A 21641-nucleotide genomic window follows, 5' to 3' on the forward strand; every position below is an offset into this window, starting at 1 on the left:
GCTAGCACAGACAAGAATTATGAGCTAATATAAGTTATAAGAGTTAGTTAATAAGAAACCTATGCTACTAGGCCAATCAGTTTATAATTAATGTAGGCCTCTGTGTGTTTCTTTGGGACTGAACGACTGCGGGATGGGCAGGACAGAAACCCCAGCCAACAAAAAGCCACATGGCTAACACAGAAAAGAATAATGGGTTAATGTAAGATGTAAGAATTAATTAATAAGAAGTCTGAGCTACTAGGCCAATCAGTTTATGATTAATGTAGACCTCTGTGTGTTTCTTTGGGACTGAATGGCTGTGGAACCTGGTGGGACGGAAACCTCTGTCAACATTTCATTTCTTTTATTATTGTTATTAATATTTATTTATTTATTTATTTTGGGTTTTTCGAAACAGGGTTTCTCTGTAGCTTTGGAACCTGTCCTGGAACTAACTCTTATAGGCCAGGCTGGCCTTGGTCTTGAACTCACAGAGATCCATCTGTGTCTGCCTCCTGAGTGCTGGGATGAAAGGCGTGCACTACCGCCACCCGGCAGTTATTACTATTTATTATTATTATTATTATTATTATTATTATTATTATTTCAATAATAATGTATGTGTGTTTGGCCTGCATGTATATCTGTGAACCACATGTGTGTTAACCTGTAGAGGCCAGAAGAGGGTGTCAGATGCCCTGGAACTGAAACTGAAATTATAGATGTTTGTGAGCCATCATGTAGGAGCTGGGATTTGAACCTCAGGCCTCTGCAAGCACAGCCAGTGTTCTTAACCACTGAGCCACCTTTCTGTCCCTCCCTTCCTTTCCCCATTCCTCTTTTCCTCTCTCCTTCCCCCCTCCTTCCTTTTCCTTCCTTCCCTCCCTCCCTCCCTTCTTTTTCTTTGGTGAGCCAGTGAGCTTCATTAGCATCACTTACAGGAGCATGAACACCTTGCCAGAGGCCCCAGAGTAAAACCACTAGCTGTCAGATGTGAGGATCTGGGTTGATGCCTTCAGTCCCCTGTGGACATCACTACATGGAGACTTCTTGGACCGAGCATAGGGATACGTTCAACTTTAAGACAGACTGGCAGGCATGTTCTCAGTGAGGTCACACCTCTGCATGTTTGGGAGTTCAGAAAATTTTACACACACACACACACACACACACACACACACACACACGCACGCACACACACCTCCAATGTTGACCATTTTCAGTTTAGGACTTTGTGCCATCTGGATGGGTTGAAGTGGGTTCTGCACTTTTATTTATACTTCCAGTGACTAATAGGTTCAACATGGTTTTATATGTGTGCTGACCATTTGCATATGGCTCTTTGTAAAAGGCCTGGTGAGTCTTTGTTCACGTTCAATGCTGTCATTTGGGTTCATTGTTGAGATGTAAAACTGACTCCTTCATCAGTTATCTGTAGCAAATGATCTGTCCCCGTTTGGCCTGACTCCCCCTCCCTTCCATTCCTTTGCTTTCCCTTACCCACCCCTTCCCTATTTCTTCTCCCTTTTCTTTTCAGGGTATTCTCTGATTGTTGTCGTCTGTGTCCTCTGCAAAGCTCTGCCTGCTCCAAACCCAAAGCCGGAACCTTGCCTCTTTTTATGTCCTGCTTGTAGCTTCATAGTTTGAACTTGGTGTGAGTCCCATGTCTCACCCCTCATGTAATTTGTGTGTGGTCTGAGGTATAGATCAGGGTTCCCATTGTCCCCACATGAGTAACCCATTGTTTTGGCAACACCTATTGGGACAATTTTCTTTCCCTCGCTGACTAGCTTTGCACTCAATTGGCTCTTGGAGGACTCACCCCGCTTTGGATTTCTATTGTAATCCATCAGCCGACATGCCTATCTGGTTTCTGAGGCACACAGTCCTGCTTTATGGTAGTGATAGCTGGGGTCTTAAAATGTAGACTGATTGTTCTGCCTTATCCAGACCTTTGCATTTTCTTTTACATTTTAGGATGTGCCCATTCATTTCTACCAAAGGGCCTTATGAAATTTTGATAGGAATTGTATTAACTCTATGGATCAATCTGGGATAAACTGAACCCTAGGAGGAACAAGTTTTTCAGTGGACCCTTGTAGTTCATCTCCACGATTATTTAAGTCTTATTTCCTCTCAGTAGGCCTTCCAAAGCAGTTTCCACATCTGCATAGGATGCTTTAAATTCCTCCCTGCATCCTTTTAGTCTCAAAATACGCTGCAAACTGTTTCAGAGAAATGGTCTCGTAGTGGCCTGCCGTGGCCGTTCAGACACACAGCTGGATCTTGTGCCTGACCTTGCTCCTTGCTGCATCCCAGTTACCATCTATTTTATCTGACGCTTTATGGCTTTTCTCTCTTAGGCACCCAGCCACCTGTGGTTCCTGCAGCCACCTGCAAGTCAGGTGTTATTACGATCATATTTCATAACGCATTTATGCCAAATGTGCTCATTTATTTTTCATGTTGTTCTCGTTATGATCTCTGCTGCTGTGATAAAAATACTGACCCTAAGAACTTGGGAGGAAAGGGTTTATTTGGCTTATAGCTCACCTAAGGAAACCAGGGCAGGAGTTCAAGCGGGATCCAGAGGTAGGGTTTGAAGCAGAGACCATGGAGGAGTGCCGCTTACTGGCTTGCTTTCAGGGTTGTGTTCAGCTATCTTTTCTAGAACCCAGTACACCCTGTCTAGGACAGCAGCACCCCACACACAGTTGGCTGGGTCCACCTATATCAATGAGCTATCAAGACAATGCTCACAGACACACCTTACAAGATGATCTGATGGCCTAAAGTCCTCAATTGAGGTCCATCCTTCCCATTTGTGTGGAGATTAGCATTACAGATCTCATGCATTTTGATAAGGGGGAGGGGCTTAATTCAGTCGCAGTCCTACTGCAAGGCTAGTTCCTTTCCACCCTGCTACACTGTGTCAGTTCTTGGACATTTGGGTATTAAGTGGCTTGATACCTGGGGCGTTCCCTGGTCCTGCTGAGCATCTCTGTGACATTTTTCAGAGGCCCTGAATTCCCAGTGGCATCCCTCCGGTGTACCTAACCTTTTGGCAGTGCATCGGGATCCTGTGGTCCCTGATATTCACACTTAGGGACCCAACAATTCATTTACAAAAAATTCCCGCTTGGAAGGGGGAGCAACTGAAGAGACCCCACCCCACTGGAGGAACCACTGATAGATGATGGTTGCCAAGGGAGAGAAAACCATTTTCCTTTGGGGACATGGCTTCCGGTAGGTTGCTCATGCCTTGGTGGATGAGGTTATTAATAACAACAACAACATAAACAAAAAGACAGGAGTTGGGAGGGAAACAGGGTGCAGGCATTAGAAGGAGGTGGAAGGAGGTAGTCGTAGATGGATATGCTTAATACGCATTGTATAAATGTATGAAACTTTCAAGAGCACAAATATTATCACAAATCATACATACGGTATCTCCTTTCTTCTCTCCCCCACCGTGCTACAGGAAGCCACTTCTGTACAGCCAAGGAGCTCACGGAGGAGATTCGGGCACTGTCATCAGAACAAGAAGGGCTAGAATCACTCTTGGGCAGACTACTGGCGCTCAGCTCCAGGAGTATCAGAAGGCTGAGCAGTGTCAAAGAGGACTATATCAGGTGCAGCCAGGACCTGGCCCTCCAGGAAGCCGCCCACAGTGAGTAGCCCCCAGTGATAGCCAAGTCAGTGATGATGTTATTGGATCGTGTGGCCAGATCACCTCACTGGGGACAAGGTCATGGGGCACCCAGCTGGTTCACAGGGGACATTGTTGGCAAGAGCTTTGGACAGTGGGGTGGGGTCACCCATCATCGTTTGCTTTACTCTTCGAATGCACAGCTCTGAGCTTTCCCACAGTGGGTTGTGGCGCTTCCTGCCCCGGGTGCACATCCTGAGGTGAGGGTATCGCCCTTGGTTCAGTCTTCCGGGATGTTGGCCACAGGGAGTGACTCTTCTCTTGGGTTATCTGCTGAGGTTTGAGTCTCTCCCCAGGAGGAGGACAGAGGTGACACCGGCATCACCTGTGCCCAGGTGTTGGCATGCCAGAAGGGCTAACACGACCGACATATGCCGTGTGTGCCACTTAGCAGAGCTGGTGCTGCCTGAGCGCTCCATAAATTGATGTCAGGGACGATTAGTGTTCCAAGTCCAGACAAGGAAACGTAGCTCCGGCTGGCAGTGGTTAGGCATGGCATTTGGGGATGAACAAACTAGGCTTTAAAGTTCTAGTGAATTGTGTGAGGTGTGGTTTCTGCCATGTTTGAGTCAAAGAGATGGTCAAGTGGCCGCGGCGTCTCCTGTCAGTGGCTGCGGCGTCTCCTGTCAGTCAGTGGCCGCTGTGTCTCCTGTCCATGGCCGTGGCATCTCCTGTTAGTCAATGGCTGCCGTGTCTCCTGTCTGTGAGGCCTCGGCTGACTCAACAGCTCAGAGCTGAGCACTGTTTCCTTGAACGCTTTTCATTTTGTTTTTAAAATACTTAATTTTTATTTTAAAGTGTGTGTGTGTGGGGCAGGGAGGTGTCAAGCATGTTAATGCAGTTCCTGTGGAGGCCCGAAGGGGGCATTAGATTCCCCTGGAGCTGGTGTTACAGTTACCAGGTGGGTGCTGGCTCTGTGAGAACAGCCAGTGTTCTCAACCACTGAGACATATCTCTCTAGCCCCTCCTTGTTTATTTCTTTTAAAAGTTTTAAAAATTGATTGTTACTGTGTGTTGGTCTCACAGAGGTCAGAAGACACAGAGCAACTTTCAGGGTCAGTTCTCTTGCTCCTCCATGTCCTTAGTGACATGTCCTTAGTGACATGGGTTCACTAAGCTTGCACAGGCCTCTGCCCATCGAGCCCTCTCAGACATCCCTCTTTTCACTCTCAAAGGCCAAACGTTTCATTTATTTATTTGTTTATTTTTCCGAATATGCAGCCCATGGTGTGGAGAGTCCATAAACACAGGGTTGGGGGGGGGGCTCCCCATGCCCTGCAGGCTGGCCTACTTCATCCGCGAGCGAATCGAACAGGGTGGGTCTCCAGCAGGCTTTTGCTGCTGTTGATTTTTTAAAAAAATCTATGAATAAGGAAACTGAAATGTTTCATAATGCTATCATTCAGCTCTTACACAAAATAGGGGAATGGATTATATCTAAGAGTAAAGAAGATGTAAACAGATTTGAGCAAATCTAACCCAACGATATTTTCATTTGAATAGTGAGTGAGCGCTTGAAAGCCATTAATATACTTTTTTAAAAGAGCGCCATGCAGTATTTTTGAGTCTCATCATTGTTACTTCACGAAATCCTTTCAAGATGATGAATGAAACATAAACAAACTGAATGGGAGATGGTTGCGCGGATAACTCCAACTGCAGATGGCTCACGGTGGGATCTGTGTGCCCCGTGTCTGGATTGTGCTGGGTCAGCCACTCTCTTCTGCATGTTGGCTCACATGTGCTTGAGGCAGAAGCTTGCTTTTAACCCGTCTGAGGAGGTGTGGATTTGGGTCACCCAAATTGGCAATCAGTATTGTGAAGGATGTGGGTAACAATGACATAGAAAATGAATTTCTAGGGGCTGGAGAGATGGCTTTAATCATTAAAAGCATGTACTACCCTTGCAGAGGGCCCAAGTTATGTGGCTCCCGGGGATGCGATGCCCTCTTCTGACATCTGCAGGTACTGCACTCATATATACACACGTACAGAGACATATATAAACTCATGTAACTAAAACTAAAATAAATCCTTGAAAGGAACATACATTCCTGAGTAAATTGAAGCTTTCACCTATGGGAATACAATAAAGCCAGATCGTAGTCTGGATTCGGCTGTTTTTGAACCTTGAGATTCCTTGAGAGTCAGGAATCTAGAGGGGACACTGAGTTCAAGTTCAGATGTCGCACAAGAAGGGAGAACAGGCAAATCTGTGTCTGTATAGGCGTGGATGCACCACAGAGCTTCTCAGCCTTAAATAAAATTCCAGTCTCTCAGGTCTTAAAAGAATAAAAAAAATATTTCTGTGTATTAGGGGAGAGAGTTGTGCTGTGGAGCAATGGTCTGTACCCTGTCACTTGTATTTTAAATAAACACTCATTGGCCAGTAGCCAGGCAGGAAGTATAGGTGGGACAACGAGAATTCTGGGAAGAGGGAAGTTTTAGTCTGCAGTTGTCACCGAGACACAGAGGAACCCAGATGCAGAGGACACAAGACGTGACTACCTTGCTGAGAAAGGTACCAAGCCACGTGCCTAACACAGACAAGAATATTGGGCTAATGTAAGTTATAAGAGTTAATAAGAAGCCTGAGCTACTAGGCCAACCAGTTTATAATTAATATAGACCTCTGTGATTTCTTTGGGAGTTAACGACTGTGGGAACCAGGCAGGACAGAAACTTCAGTCAACAGAGTTGTACCCATGCTGAGTACTATGCCCGTGGGAACCAGAAGATGGCTTTGGGTCCCCTGGAGCTGAAATGACAGACTGTTTGTAAACCACCAGATGTGGGTGCTGAGACCTGAATCCAGGTCCTTGGCAAGAGTAGTGCATGTTTTCAGTTGCTGTGCCATCAGTGCAGCCCACAGATAAAGCATCTTACAGTAAAACTAAGAAATAAACAATAGATAGCATTGTCCTCGTCGGTCTTGGCTGTCAGTTCTCGGGCTCCTCCTACTTTGTTTTATTTTGAGATCTTCTCTAACCTGAAACTTAACCAATTTGGTTAGACTGGCTGGTCAGAAAACCCCAGGGGTCCCCCTGCCTCTGCCACCACAGGCCTGGGATTACCAGTGTGCAGCCCCACACCCGGGTTTTTCTGTGGGCTCTGGGGATTGAATTTAGGTTGTAGTGCTTGCAAGGCAAAGTACTTTAACTACTAAGCTATATCTCTACCTCGATATAAAGCATTAAAAAGCAATCTGTTTTCCAACATGGTTTCAAGGGTTGGAGAAAGCAGTGTTAGGATGGATGAGCGTTCAAGTTCAGAGACTTGAATTCTCTTGCTTTATTCTTCCGAACCCCTTATTATATGTCACACATGTAGATGCTGGACCCAGCCCGGAGGCATAAAGACAGAATGTAGCTGTCCCCTTCACAGCCCCCTGTCAGAATTTACAAATACTTTATTATTGCCTTGTTGTTGTGAACTTGACCTGGGTACGTGATGGCCGTCAGCTGCCAGGGTGAGGAGAGCTGTCCTTACCTTGGGCAGTCACGTGCCCTGCAGGGGTCCAAGGACCAATCAGCAGCGTTGCTCACACAGTGATAGGAAGTACCTCTGGTGGCCATCAGAGATGGACTGGCCTGTCTCACCATGGAGGTGTCATTGTGCTGTCTGTCTCTGGCTAGCTGGTGAGTTCTCTGGGATTTAAGTCTGCCTCTAAGTCTGACCGGGTTATCCCAGGAGCCAGCGTGGTGGCCTTGTGCTGCAAGTCTTTGTTCATTTGCAGGGACTGGACGACGAGGTGAAGTGCTTGATCTTTCTTCCTCAGTTTGCACCGTGGGTACAGACTTTGTGTCTCCTCTCCAGTGTAATAAAAGCAGTGACCATGTGACTCTTTCCTGGAGGGTGAGGGCATGGTCTTGTTTGGATATTTATTGTTTTGCTTTATTTTTGAGGCGGCATCTTCTGTAGTTCAAGCTGGCCTTAAACCTGCTGTGTAGTTGAGGATGACCTTGAATATCCAATCCTCCTGCATCCACCTCTTTAGGCCTGGAATTAGAGGCGAGCAGTACCTGATACCCAGTTTGGGATGTGCTGGAATCGAACCCAGCACTTTGCATATGCCAAGAAATCCCTCTACCAGCCAAGCTGCACCCCTCGCCCTGCGTTTGCTGTTCAGATTGGGGTGACGGGAAAGGGACAGACACATGACAGTCTCAAGGGCGAAGGGAGGCAGACGTGGCTGCTGCCTCTGAATCTGTTACAGTGACACACGCCTGTGAAGAGAAGAAAGACTCCAGGGCTGAGACGGCACGGCACGCATTTGGATTCCGATATTGAGTACAGTGGAGTAAAACAGAAAGCCAAGTGGCCCCCCCACCCCTGAATGCTCCCAGAAATTAACCAGCAGCCTTTCATTAATATGCGTCTTAATTTTTTTTAATAAGGGAAGGTGGGGCATAAAAAATGAATAACTGATTTTAGGTTTTTTCCCAAAAAAAGAACCTTAAGATTTATACAGCTGTTTCTCTGTCTCCTATGTATAATTTGATAATCTGTATTGTACTTTATTAATGTTGTTGATTTCATGCTGGAACTCAGATATAAAGAAGCCAGTGTGGAGGGAAGAGATTTCATCACAGAGTAATCAGGGCTAGAATTTAAATAGGACATCATTAGCATGGTAATACATTTCTCCTAGTTCCGCAGGCTACCAGAGTAGATCTGGGTCCACAGCTGGTGAGCCTCCGGGACTCCCTGTTGGGAATCATTAGGTTCAGAAAGCAGTTTCCAGGGAGAAGGCTGAAGGGAGGATTTCATATTTTGGACTGCTGATTCACAGCCTCCTTCTTAACTCAGCCTCTTTCAGGAACTGGGGAGGTGGAAAGCAGGTGGGAAGACATAAGAGCAGTGACTTGACAGATTTATACTGGTGGTTTGGGGTTGACCAGATGTCCACATGGACAAGATCTACCTTTAGCTCTGAATTCCCTCCCAAGTTCTGAGCTTGAATTAGTCAACAGAAGAAAGTGTGTGAGCTGAAGGGGTGTGAGTTCTTTTTACTCTGACGTGCAGGGAACAGCCCTTGCCAAAGTTTGTGTGTCTGTATTTGTGGTGTCTCACCTAGAGGTCCCAAGAGTTGCACACGCTGCACACGTAGACACCGCCCCTCCACACTCACCAGCCATCTTCAGGAGAAACCTCCAAGATGAATAAGGACACAAGAATCACACCTACCTTCTTCTCACAGGTTGGGGATGGGAGCAAACAGAAACCTAAGAAATTCATCTAATAAGGACAAAGATGAAGATAAGTAAAAAACTGAAAAGAGACAGAAGACAGTGTTAGTGTCAAGTGCTAAGGACTTTGGATGGGATTTGGTTGTAGCAGGCTTTCTCTTGGGCCACCAACCCTCAGTCATGACCTGGAGGTTTATTATTAGTTATGAATGCTTGGCCTTAGCCTAGACTCATTTCTTGCTAGCTCTTAGAACTTATTTTAACCTGTTCCTCTTCATCTACATTTTTGCCTTGGGAATTTTTTACCTTCCTTTCATTCTGTATGTCCTACTTTCACTGCTTCTCTGTGTCTGTCTGTCTGTCTGTCTGGCATCTGACTCACCCCAGGAGTCTCCCTCTTTGTTTTCCTCCTTTTCTCTCTCTTTCTCTCCTCTCTTTTCTTCTCTAGCTCCTAGATTTCTTCTCCTAGTTATTGTCTCTGTCCACCAGCCCCACCTATCCCTCTTCTGCCACACTATTGGCTATTCAGCTTTTTATTAGACCAATCAGGTGCCTTAGGCAGGCAAGGTAAAACAGCAACACATTTTTACATAATTAAACAAATGCAGCATAAACAAATGTAATGCATCTTTACCTAGTTAAAGTAATATTCCACAACATATGATATGATGAGCCTCCTAAAAGGGCAAAAAAGACAGTTGGCTTTGGCATCTGCCTCAAAGGTCCCTGAAGCCCCTCAGTTTTTATTGTGTGTGATATCCCATGATGGTTTTGATTCAGTGGGTTAGTCTTCCTTGAAACTTGTTTTTACTCCACATAGGACATACTGGGTCCTGATTTTTTTTTTCCAGAGACAAGGTTTCTCTTTGTAGCTCTGGCTGTTCAGAAACTCACTTGTAGTCCAGGCTGTCCTAGAACTCAAAGATATACCGGCCTCTGCCTCCTGAGTGCTGGGATTAAGGATGGCTGCCACCATACCTGGTTCCATGTCCTAGTTTTAGTCCTATTTCATTTGGTGTCCCTCTCATTCTCCTTCAATAGAACAAGATTGTCAGGAGATACAGAAGTAGGGAATGTGGGGCCAGGGAACATGGAGCCAGGGAACACAGAGCCAGGGAACATGGAGCCAGGGAATATGGAGCCAGGGAACATGGAGTCAAGGAACACAAAGCCAGGGAACATGGATCCAGGAACACGGAACCAGGGAATACAGAGCCAGGGAACATGGAGCCAGGGAACACAGAGGCAGGAAACATGGATCCAGGGAACATGGATTCAGGGAACATGGGGCCAGGGAACATGGATCTAGGAACACAGAGCCTGGGAACATAGAGCCAGGGAACATGGATCCAGGGAACACAGAGCCAGGGAACATGGAACTAGGAATACAGAGCAAGGGAACATGGAACCAGGAACACAGAGCCAGGGAACATGGAGCCAGGGAACACAGAACTAGGTAACATGGAGCTAGGAATGCAAAAGCAAGTGAAGTTGTAGAAAAGAAAGGACCTGTCAAAGCCTACAGTGTCAAAACTGGGTGAGACTGAAAGTTATTGGGATGAACAAAGAATGTATGATGGTCAATCTTCATTGTCAAGTCACCAAGGCAGTCCCCTGTCTCCGTATTCTATGACTGTGTTTATTACATGGTCTCTAGTTGTTTCTCCCTGGTTACGTTTTCCTTGTTCTGTATTCCCTGGTTTGTGTGTCCTAGCTTCACAGTCTCTGGGTCTGTGTTTCCTGGTTCTGTGTCCCTGTAAACACATTAGCTCCCCGCCATGGGAACGCATGCTGATTTGGTGTATGGCATACCAGATTGATGTACAGCTCTGTGGCAGCCACTTTGTGTAGGGCAGGACCTTGCCTCTGCTGTAGGTGTCTCTTATTCATCTGCTAGGTTTTCAGTTTCGCTCTTGGCAACCACATTCCAGATGACCTGGGCTTGGAGAAACTGTGGAGGTCCATGCTTCTGAGGACAGCTCACTGTGGCGTTTGGGTCAGGTGACCTCGGTGTGGGAGCCGCAGCCTGCACTGTAGATCCTGTCACACTCCTTGGTCACTGCTGGCTTGAATCCCACTCCTGAGGTTAATGTGCCCCTGCGTTCTGGGTCACTGATATCAGTCGATCAGATAGCTTCAGAATTAAGTTTCATACTTCCAACATGATTTTAGAGTCATCGTTCCTCTGATGGTTTCTGGGATTTAGCTGGGAACGGTTTTATTCTGTGACTGGTAATGTCTCTTGTCCAGCTCCTCCGAGGTTTAGAAGTGAGCTCTTCACAGACCTCGTCCTCCATTGCTTTTTACTGGGTTCTCTCTTTGCCTTTCTTGGGTGCCTTGTGCACAGAGGATATGGGTCTAGTGTGGGTTTGGTTCTCAGGGAAGCAAGAGTCTCTGATATGTCATCAACCCTTTGGTAACATCTCCTCTCTTATCACCCGCCCTGAGAAGCAGGCATTTTGCCAGTGTTGAACACACATCTAATTACTTCATCTCTGGATCACTAATACTGCTGGCTCTGATGGGAGGGCCATTTCACACACAGGGAAACTGAGGCAAAGAGAATTGCATCCTGTGGCCCCACAGGAAAAGGCCTGAGTGAGAATCTTGGGCATCTAAGATTTCACCTTGGCATAGGGTTTTGTTCTGTTTGATTGGACTCCTGATATGAGAGGTTCATCTCTCAATCTCACCACTGTGGCTGAGCATAAGCAGGATGACGTGGAAGGCTGATGATGTGGAAGGCTGATGACGTGGAAGGCTGATGACGTGGAAGGCTGATGATGGCCAGAAGCCCACCGAAGGGCCTGGTATTTGGTGAATAGATTATACAGGAGACTGCAGAAGATAGACCTTCATAAACCAATCACTTCTTCATTAAGTCTGAGGAAGGGTTTTTCTCATGCTTTCTCTACCATTGAAATACAGGGGAGGAGAGATGCATGCATCTCCTGGCTGGTGAAACACCGATCTTGCTTTATCCATTAAAATTTTCCATCTCCTTACTGGGGCCATTAAAGCAGTATTTTGTGACCATAGGGATTTTTTTCTTCCCAAACTGTGCTGTGATCTCCTGGGCTGGTGGCATATGTAACCACAGAAGCTGAAGGAGGGGTCTCCAGAAAATAGCAGACGAAAATTTCCCATGTTTGTGAAGGCTGGCAGACAGGATGGCCTGTGAAACTGTCATGGGCTTTTCTGTGGATAAAATTGAATCTCATCAGTTTTCTACCTGTGCCCAGATGGCAAAGGACATCTGGTGTGGAGTCAAAGAGCCCCTCCCCGTCTCGGTGGACACAGGCATGAGATGCTGCTGGACCATGCAGGAAGCAAACATCTTCTCACCACTGCAGTGGCAGAGGAACGGGTTCTCTCTGCATCCATCATCCCCTCCCTGGCTCTCCCTTCCCTTCTGGAGTACTCTGCCTCCCTAGCTCCCATCAGCTACTCCTTGCATCCTTCTGGCTCCATCCTGACCACTCCCCCATTACCAGCACTGCGCTGCATCCCCTGTGCTGCACTGCATCCCTGTGGCACAGGGCCGACCTCGTCCGCATCTCCTCCCGGCGCACACCTGCAGCTCGTGTCTTCTGGTTTCAGGCCTGATTCTGGTAGGGTGATCGTTACTCCTGCCGTAATGCTCCGCGACTATTCATTCCGCTCTGCCATGTTTAATGGAATCCTTAATGGCATCTATGAAGAACCCCACAGACTATAAATAAACACCCTCTTTGGTATTAAAAGGGTTTTATACAATATAAAATTTAGAGCACATTTTTTTTTTCAAGAAGAGCTCTGACATTAATATTCATAGTGTGCCCTAAAGTAGAAGCTATTCTATCTTCGCATAATGAGTTTTCGGTGTGTTTCAAAGTCAGCTGCAATTGTGCTCTTTGCCATGACAGTCAGAAAGGTCATCTTGTCCTGCAGGCTCCGTTACAGCTGTAAGCCAGCTTGTGGCCGTCACTGTGAGATGTCTTAGGGCACCTGTGCACAAACACAAGGAGGACACAGACGTCTACCCCGGAAGTGTGGTTGATCCTGTCCGATGACCAAGCCTGAACCTACCTTAGAGGGTGTAAGGACGGAGAAACTTCTAAACTAAATTCTCCTGTCTTGGTTAAATTTCATTGATTAAGCTGTTTGAGTCCCATAAAGTTAGATATAACGAGGTCCTTAGACACTGGATAGAGAAACTTGGCATTAAGGCACCTGTATAGTTCTGATCTCTCTCTATTTTCCTGTGTCACTTAGAAAACCAGTTATCTACATTGACATGTGGAAATGTTATTGTATTTAATTCAAATGGAGAGCTTTGATACAGGGATGGGGAGGGGGTAGCTTCAGAAAAGGGGATCTGCTTATGAAGGCTGTGGGGATTCGGAGGGGCTGGTGTCGGGGTGCTGGGCTTGCATACGGAGTCTGTAGGGATGAGGGGGCTGGTGTCAGGATGGTGGACTTGCATATGGAGTCTGTAGGGATGGGGGGCTGGTGTCAGGATGGTGGACTTGCATATGGAGTCTGTAGGGATGGGGGGCTGGTGACAGGATGGTGGACTTGCATATGGAGTCTGTAGGGATGAGGGGGCTGGTGTTGGGACGGTGGACTTGCATATGGAGTCTGTAGGGATGGGGGGCTGGTGTCGGGATGGTGGACTTGCATATGGAGTCTGTAGGGATGGGGGGCTGGTGACGGGATGGTGGACTTGCATATGGAGTCTGTAGGGATGAGGGGGCTGGTGTTGGGACGGTGGACTTGCATATGGAGTCTGTAGGGATGGGGGGCTGGTGTCGGGATGGTGGACTTGCATATGGAGTCTGTAGGGATGGGGGGCTGGTGTCGGGATGGTGGACTTGCATATGGAGTCTGTAGGGATGGGGGGCTGGTGTCGGGATGGTGGACTTGCATACGGAGTCTGTAGGGATGGGGGGCTGGTGTTGGGACGGTGGACTTGCATATGGAATGTCTAGAGGTCACATTCATCTCCCAAGCAGGTAAATTTCAGGGAGATGAAAGAAGCCAGTGGGAACCTGCGGGGCCAGCGGCTGATGTGGGCAAGCATGGTTCTCGGTCTGGGTTGGCAGTGCACGCTGATAGCCATGCTGAGTCTCAGTGGCTGAGTTCACCTCTGCATTGGCCACTTTTCCCATTCCTGTTATCAAATCCCTGACAAGAAAATACTGACAGGTTTTTGGAAGATGGCATCAATATGCAGGCCTTGTCTGCCAGAGTCTCCAGAGAATAAACTGGACCGAGTCTGATAACAGCTATCCGAGGATGTGGATACCTGAGTATCGATAGCTTGCCTAGCAGTTAAACAGGGGACATCACCAAACAGGAGAGAGAGCAGGTCCCTGGTCCATCCTGGCTGTGTTCTCTGTGAGAGCTTTCCTGCCGCTACAAAGTTACAAAAGGACAAAAGGACATCGTATTGGACCTGTTTCAAATACGGTGAAAAGGGGACCTTCTATATAAAAGGAACACAGCAGGGTTGTGAATGACCTCCAAGTTTTCTGATCTGTTTTCCTTCCGGGGTGATCTGAGACTTGGACTCTTCGCTGTCTGTGCCAGTCTTCGAAGCAGGCCCACCAGCAGGTAGCCCAGGGCTTCAGTGCTGGGTTTCTTGAGGCTGCCAGTGTCACCTCTTGTCTCAGACACCCTTTCAGGGAAACTGCTTTGGCAGCCTGTGGAGGTCACAGTCCGGGCAGCAGGGCTTGCCAAGAATGCATGTCTGATAAGATCTGTCCTTGACTCCTAAAGAGGCCCCACAACCCACAGACCAGCGTTCACCCAGCCTTCATCAGCAGTGCCCCCACCCTGGCCCCAGTCCCTTCTCCACATCAGTGGCTGTCACTGCCGATGTCCTGCCTTGTCTGTAGCAGTGGATTACATGAGCCCAGGTCTGCTTCGGATCTGTTTTCTTCCACGGCGATCTTCAGGCCCTGAGAGCCCGTCTGCAGAGGGGTGCCTGTTCACCTCAGATCTTCTGCAGCGTCTGAGCTGTGGTCCTCTCCTCAGTGCGGTGACCCCAACGACATTGAATGCACGGGTGACCACCTCCATACCCAGCCTTTTATGTCACCGTGACCCAACAGAAAGGGAACAATGGAAGAGGAATTATTTTGGCTCGTGGTTTTGGAAGGTTCCGTCCATCACCACCAGGAGGTCGTGGCAGTGAGCAGAGCGGCTTACAACACGGCTGGCAAGAGTCATGGGGACATCGGAAGGGGCTGGGGAGCTAGAGCACCTAAGGACAACCTCCAGTGACCCCCTCCCACCTAAGGACACCCTCCAGTGACCCCCTCCTACCTAAGGACACCCTCCAGTGACCCCTCCCACCTAAGTACACCTGCCAGTGACCCCCTCCCACCTAAGGACACCCTCCAGAGACCCCTCCCACTTAAGTACACCTGCCAATGACCCCCTCCCACCTAAGGACACCCTCCAGTGACGCCCTCCCACCTAAGGACACCCTCCAGTGACCCCTCCCACCTAAGGACACCCTCCAGTGACCCCCTCCCACCTAAGGACACCCTCCAGTGACCCCCTCCCATCTAAGGACACCCTCCAGTGACCCTTCCCACCTAAGTACACCTGCCAGTGACCCCCTCCCACCTAAGGACAACCTCCAGAGACCCCTCCCACCTAAGTACACCTGCCAGTGGCCCCCTCCCACCTAAGGACACCCTCCAATGACCCCCTCCCACCTAAGGATACCCTCCAGTGACCCTTCCCACCTAAGTACACCTGCCAGTGACCCCCTCCCACCTAAGGACACCCTCCAGAGACCCCTCCCACCTAAGTACACCTGCCAGTGGCCCCCTCCCACCTAAGGACACCCTCCAATGACCCCCTCCCACCTAAGGACACCCTCCAGTGACCCCTCCCACCTAAGATCACCCTCCAGTGACCCACTCTCCTCATTACAAAGACTGAAAACAGAGATTAATTAGGTCATTATTTTGGAGCCAATCGGAACAGAGGACCCTGCGAAGATGTCATGGCCTTTGTTGGAAAGAAGCTAAGGTGCCAGTGCTCATTCTCCTCGTTCTCCAAGCTCAAGGCCAGCCTGGGCATTTCCCAGGGAGAACGCTGCCGCTCTGACTCCACAGGAGTGAAAATGAGTGGTTTGGGAACTCCTCAGCGGGAAAGTGATGGGCTAGGATCACCACCAGCCTGCCGGCCTTCAAAGCTTCAATAGAGGAAAACTCCAAATTCCCTACCCTCTTGTGTGTGGTGAACCTAGGCCCTCAGGCTTGGCAGCCAGGGTCTTTACCTTCTTACCCCAGCTCCCTAACCCCCTGGCATCGTTAAAACCACCAGTCTCACTGGCTCCTTGCTTACAGAAATCCTTGTTTTCGTCACCTGGAGATTGTTTTGTGGAGGATGTGTCCTGGGGAAGTGACATCTGTTTTGCTCTTCCTTGTTTGACACATCTTCCCATCTGAGACTCAATTTGAAATCTGAAAAATCCCGAGCTGTCTGCTCCGGTTGACCGTTTTTCACGTGTCCATTCAGTAAAGAGTCTGGATGCTGTGTCAGCAATGAATTTGCTGGAACATCCCAACCAAACCATCATAATACCGTGAGGATCCAGATCTGGTCTGCCCTTACTGGGTGCGTGCTGCCTGTGGGCTGGCCCTTGGTGCTCTGCTTGTGGCTTGGCTCCACACACGCTGAGGCTTCAGGGAATACAAACTCCTACGAATGTTTGTGGAGCTGAGCGGGCAACTGTGGGAGGGGAGATGAGCTTCTCCACGTCTGTGGAGATCTTTGAGCTCTGGGCTGTATCTTCACCTGATCCAGAGCAGCTGAGATCTGAAGGTCCCTGTGATGGGTCAGATAAAGCAGGGCAGGGATCCCCTGCAGTGGAGAGGAGGGGAGGAGTCTGAGAGCTGACTCTCTTTCCTTGGCTGTGCATCTCTGTGTGACTGTGCTTGGACCACCATATGAAGCCTGCAGTTGGTAATCTTGTGTTGCGTTTCCTGACACACCCTTCCAGCTCCAGCAGCCCAGGTGAGGTCATGCTTTCATCCGTGCCCAGAATCATGGCTCCACGAAGCAGATAAGTCCTTGCTTCGGCGTGGCTGGGGAACGACTGTTCCGGTGTAAGCAGTGGCCTGGTTCTGCTCAGGGGGGAATGATGTCACAGTGACGTCACAGGGTCCCTTTCCTCTTCTTGGACTTTGTGTTAGACCTCCCATCTTCGGACAAATAACTGAGAGAAGCAAAGGGCAGGGTTTGTTTTGGTTCGGGGTTTCTGAAACTTCAGACCGTGCCCATCTGGTCCCAATGTCTCTGGGCCTGTGGGGGGCAGGGGTAGAACCGTCATGGCGAGTATATCTGTTCACCCCATGTATCCAGGAAGCAGGGAGTAAGCAGAGGGAACATAGCCACACCCCTAGTGACCTCCTTCCTCTAGCCAGGCCCTGGCTTCACAGCCCTGCCATCTGCCAGCCATCTATTCAGATTTTGAAGTCATCCGTGGATCAAACCTCCGAGTCCTCTTGCTCCAGTCACCTCTGGAAAGGCCCGCACCGCTGTGTGGCCAGGAGTCTGCTTACGAATCGCTGAGGCCTCTCTCCATACAACCGAGTTGACGCTAGGATTAAATAAGACAGAGGGCTGGAGACTCCAAAGTCTCCATGGTGTGAGGACCAGATTTCAAGCTCAAACTCGCCTTCGAAATGAAAACACGATTCCTCCCGTCTCCTCTGTTGACACTGAGTCCACCTGACACTGGCATGGCCTCACGTATAATTTGCTTAACATTTTTATATTTGATTTTCTAGACTTTTGTCTAGAAAAAAAAAGGCAGGCAGGGCGGGTGTAGACTTATTGTCGACCTGCCATTTGCTGCTAGGCCTTGGCTTCCTCACAGCAAAGGTGTGGCTTGTGGTAGATATTCCATAAGGACCTGTCAGTTGTTTGGGTGATGCTTAGAATTTAATCTACATGGTGCATGAGCTGCTTTTCATCACTGCATCAAAACAGCAGATTAAATAGCTTCAAAGGAGAGGATGCTTTCGGTTCGTGGTTTCAGCAGATTCCATTGCTCCTGGGCCTGTCGTGAGGTCTGCGCATCATGGCGGAGGGGCCTGGTGGAGCAGAGCTGCTCGCCTCCTGGTGACTGGGAACCAGAGAGACTGTTGGAAAGCACTGTCCTCGGCACCGGTCTCTCACCCCCACGAGGTCAGCCGTGACTCTTGTGACCACTGACATTCCTCCTAGAAGGAGGCAGGGAGGAGAGTTACTGGACCTCCCTTGAGTATCCGTCCTTTCCTTCTGGACTTCTGAACGCGACTTTCTCTTAAATACTCATGACCTAGGGAGTCTCGGGGAGGGGTTGGATGACACAGGCTGGGAGATGATCGCAGGAAGGGGTTCCATCCAGGCGGCTGTTGGAAAGTTACTCTCCACGTTGGGCGAAGACTTCCCAGTGTGGCAGCTGTGGGGTCTCTTGTGCTCTGCGGCGAGCCTCAGAAATTCGGGGGTTCCCCAGGAACTGTCCCCAGGTTTGCTGATGGGACCTTATGAGGAGGGTAGACATTGCTCCCATTGTAGCAACAGAGAGAGATGGGAAGAGGAAGGGGACACAGCCCCTTCAAAGACGGCCCCCCCGTCTGACCCACTCCACCCACCGAGCAACACTCTCTTTCTCTCCATCACCCTCCAACAGTCATTGAATGGTTGCCTCATCAGTGGGGTGGTTATCAGCGGATTGGTCCGAGCTCCCGTGACCCAATCACTTCCAGAATCTCCACCAGCTGGTCCATATCACACAGGCAAATAGCGACCCAGGACTGTTAGGAAAAACATTGACCTTGAGTTAACCCGGGTGGGTTGCAGATGTGGTTCCTCACGGTTAAAAGTAGACAGGCCACACCAACTAGGGAAAGACCAAGGGCCAGGTTGCTTTGTCTAAGCACTATCAGGAAGGTGTGTGCCCTGCACCGACCTCACCTCTCCTTGGAGTCTGCTCCTCCTGAGGGACAGAGAGATTGGCAGCTGTGTGCTCAGCTTGAGGCCTGGTGGAGTCCCAGGGGAGATTAATCTGGGCGACCTGCTGGGCTCAAGGCAGCTGTTGACCAGGGCAACCAAGGGCTTGTGTCGATTCTGGTGTTTCAGTACCGAGCTGACTAACTCAGTAATTCAGCCGCCCTGTAAAATGTGACCTCACCGACTTCTGTGTTGTGTGAATGTGGACACGGGTGTAGGCTGATCAGGTGTGGGATCAAGGGCAGAGACCTGCTGTTTCTGTCAGCTATAAAAGGCTGGCGATGTGATTGAATTCTGTGTCCACCTGAGAATGGGAAAGATTCACACCTGTGCTGCAGATATGTGGAAATCAATAGGGGAGGGAGGGCCTTTTGAGAGAGACTGGGTTGTCTCTCACTGTTTCATGTTCACAGAAAAAAACAGAGTTTTCCTAGGTCTGCGTCTTGTGGAAGAGGTCTTCCGACGGTGGAAAGAATCTGGCATCCCGTAGATTTTTCTAGTTTATGAAAAGTGTTTAAGACTTTGGTAGCCAAAGACACATTCGGTGTGGCATTAGAACAGGCGAGGCTATTCTGTGTCAGAGAGAGGGGAGGGATGTTTCCGGAAACTCTTCAAGGCTGAGCAAACAGGAGGGCGTAGGTCTTCCAGAAAGACTTTGGGAAAACAAGGTCCAATTTCTGTCGTCTTCCGCCTCCCCCTGACCCCACGCTGCTCTATGCCATCAGTTTTACCCAATGAGGACACCGTCTGTATCTTTAGACCTCGCATGGTTGCATGCTTCTGGCCCTCTCATTCCTACTTCCTGTTCTCTTGGCTTTGAAGGAAACCCACTTCCCTACCCTGCATCCATCACTGCTCCGATCTTCCCAAACCAAGGCAGCTTCTTCCACCTGAGCTAGGGGGTATTGTGTGCACATGATTCTGGCAAGCAAGTCCGACCAGGTACCAGATGCTTCTTGGGCCAAACGTCCGAAAAGACTTATGAATCTCACTCACCGTTTTTGCTTTTGAATTAGATCAAGTTTCCTAGTTTTCATTATTGAAAGAAATTTTTCAGCCAGGCAGTGATAGCGCCCAGGAGGCAGAGACAGGGAGATCTCTGTGAGTTCGAGGCCAGCCTGGTCTACAAGAAAGTCTTCAACTTAATTGGTTCAAGCACACATTGTCACAGATGAGTCCGAAGGACAATTTCATGACAGGCCCTCCCTGGGTCCCTCAAATCCTCCAGGGACCCAGCAAACACTGGGACAGACATGTTGCTTTTGGAAATGTATGACCCCACTCACAGGATCTGCAAAGTCATGGCTGTGATTGTTTTAACATGGTTTGTGACACGGGAAGGCCATGTGACGGTGGCATCCCTGTCATTCAAGGCCCTCCCCAGCCACAGGGGCACTTGCAGTGCTGTGTGAACATTGTTTAGCTCGTGTCCCACCTGGGAGGCAGACATTAAGAGTCTCGTTGTGGGGAAACTGAGGCCAAGTGAGCGAAACACACCATGTAGCCATGTAGCTACATGTGAATGACAGCTGGTATCTGCAGGTTTTCCCATCTGCAGCAGACACGTGGTTTGCACATGATACAGGTTGTCACCTTACTTGGTGAGGGGGTGGCATAACACAAACACCCACTTGATGGGAGTCGTAAAAGACAAACCACTCTTCATTAGGTTATGGAAGAGCATCCCCTCACCACAGCGCGTACGGAGTTCATATTGAAGTCCCCTCGGGGTCTGCAGACTCATTGCCAAAAACTACCAGACTAATAAGAATTCCATTGTGATTGACACAGTTTATAAAACTTTTTAATGAAAATACAGTTTCATGCCAAACTCGGGTAAATTTGGACTGTGATTTTTAATAAGATGCTAGCTAGGGTCCCTTCCAGACCCTCTGGGTCCATTGAGCTCACCAAGCTGTCAGGAGGCGGATCGCCACGTGGATCTTTACGCTTTCATCACTGGTCCTCATCTTCAAAAGAGGAAAAGGACTAAGCAGGACAAACTCCCTGTTTGTCCCCGGAGATGCATTGCAGAGAGGACGTGCCTGGGTTAGAAGGCTGCGTGCGTCTTCATGTGTGGTAGTGCATGCCTGGACTCCCTGAATGGGACAGACAAAAAGGATCTTGAATTTCAGGCCAGCCTGAGCTACCTAGTGAGACCCCCCCCTCTCTCTCTCTCTCTCTCTCACACACACACACACACACACACACACACGACTGGGGAGGTATCTCAGCGGGCAAACGGCGAGTCGCGCAGACACGATTAGAACTTTAACTGCCAACGCTGGGGAAATGGAGGCAGGCAGACCCTTGAGGCTGGCTGGCCGATTAGCCTAGCCTAACTTTTCAAATTCAAGGCCATTGAGAGCCACTGTATCAAAAACCAAGATGAGTGATATCTGAGGAAGGACAGCCTAGGTCCTTGGGCCTCTGCGTGCAAGCATACACATGTGTACCATCCACAAACATGCACACACATGCATGTTCACTCACTCATGCTGCATACAGATACACACACTAACGAACAATGCCCCTGCCTCTAAAGCAACACAAAAGATAAAGGAGCGAGTGATAATTTTCCAAATGAAAGTGAGAAGATTGAGCGGGTGTTGCGGTTGGTTATATAATTCAGAAGCCTGCCTATTGTCACATGAGGCGCCGTGGCTGGCCTCCCTTATGTGCTCACAGACAAAGCGTGTTCTAATTACTTTAGGACAGATATTTTATTTCTTAAATTTAATTTTATCTTTTCACTGATCATT

General features: G+C 48.8%; 1 protein-coding gene across 2 annotated transcripts in view; it reads left to right on the top strand.

Annotated features, from left to right (window-relative positions):
• The window catches only part of Disc1 (DISC1 scaffold protein), a 199491-nt gene that overhangs the window by 94929 nt on the left and 82921 nt on the right, over positions 1 to 21641 (top strand). For both annotated transcript variants that reach the window (XM_087900602.1, XM_087900603.1), the window contains one exon: positions 3464 to 3652. In XM_087900602.1, the coding sequence (XP_087756728.1) occupies positions 3464 to 3652 (189 nt within the window). The remainder of the gene's footprint in view (positions 1 to 3463; positions 3653 to 21641) is intronic.

This window comes from Myodes glareolus, chromosome 22 (genome assembly GCF_982192425.1).
Source record: "Myodes glareolus chromosome 22, mMyoGla1.1, whole genome shotgun sequence".
Classification (NCBI taxonomy): Eukaryota; Metazoa; Chordata; class Mammalia; order Rodentia; family Cricetidae; genus Myodes; species Myodes glareolus.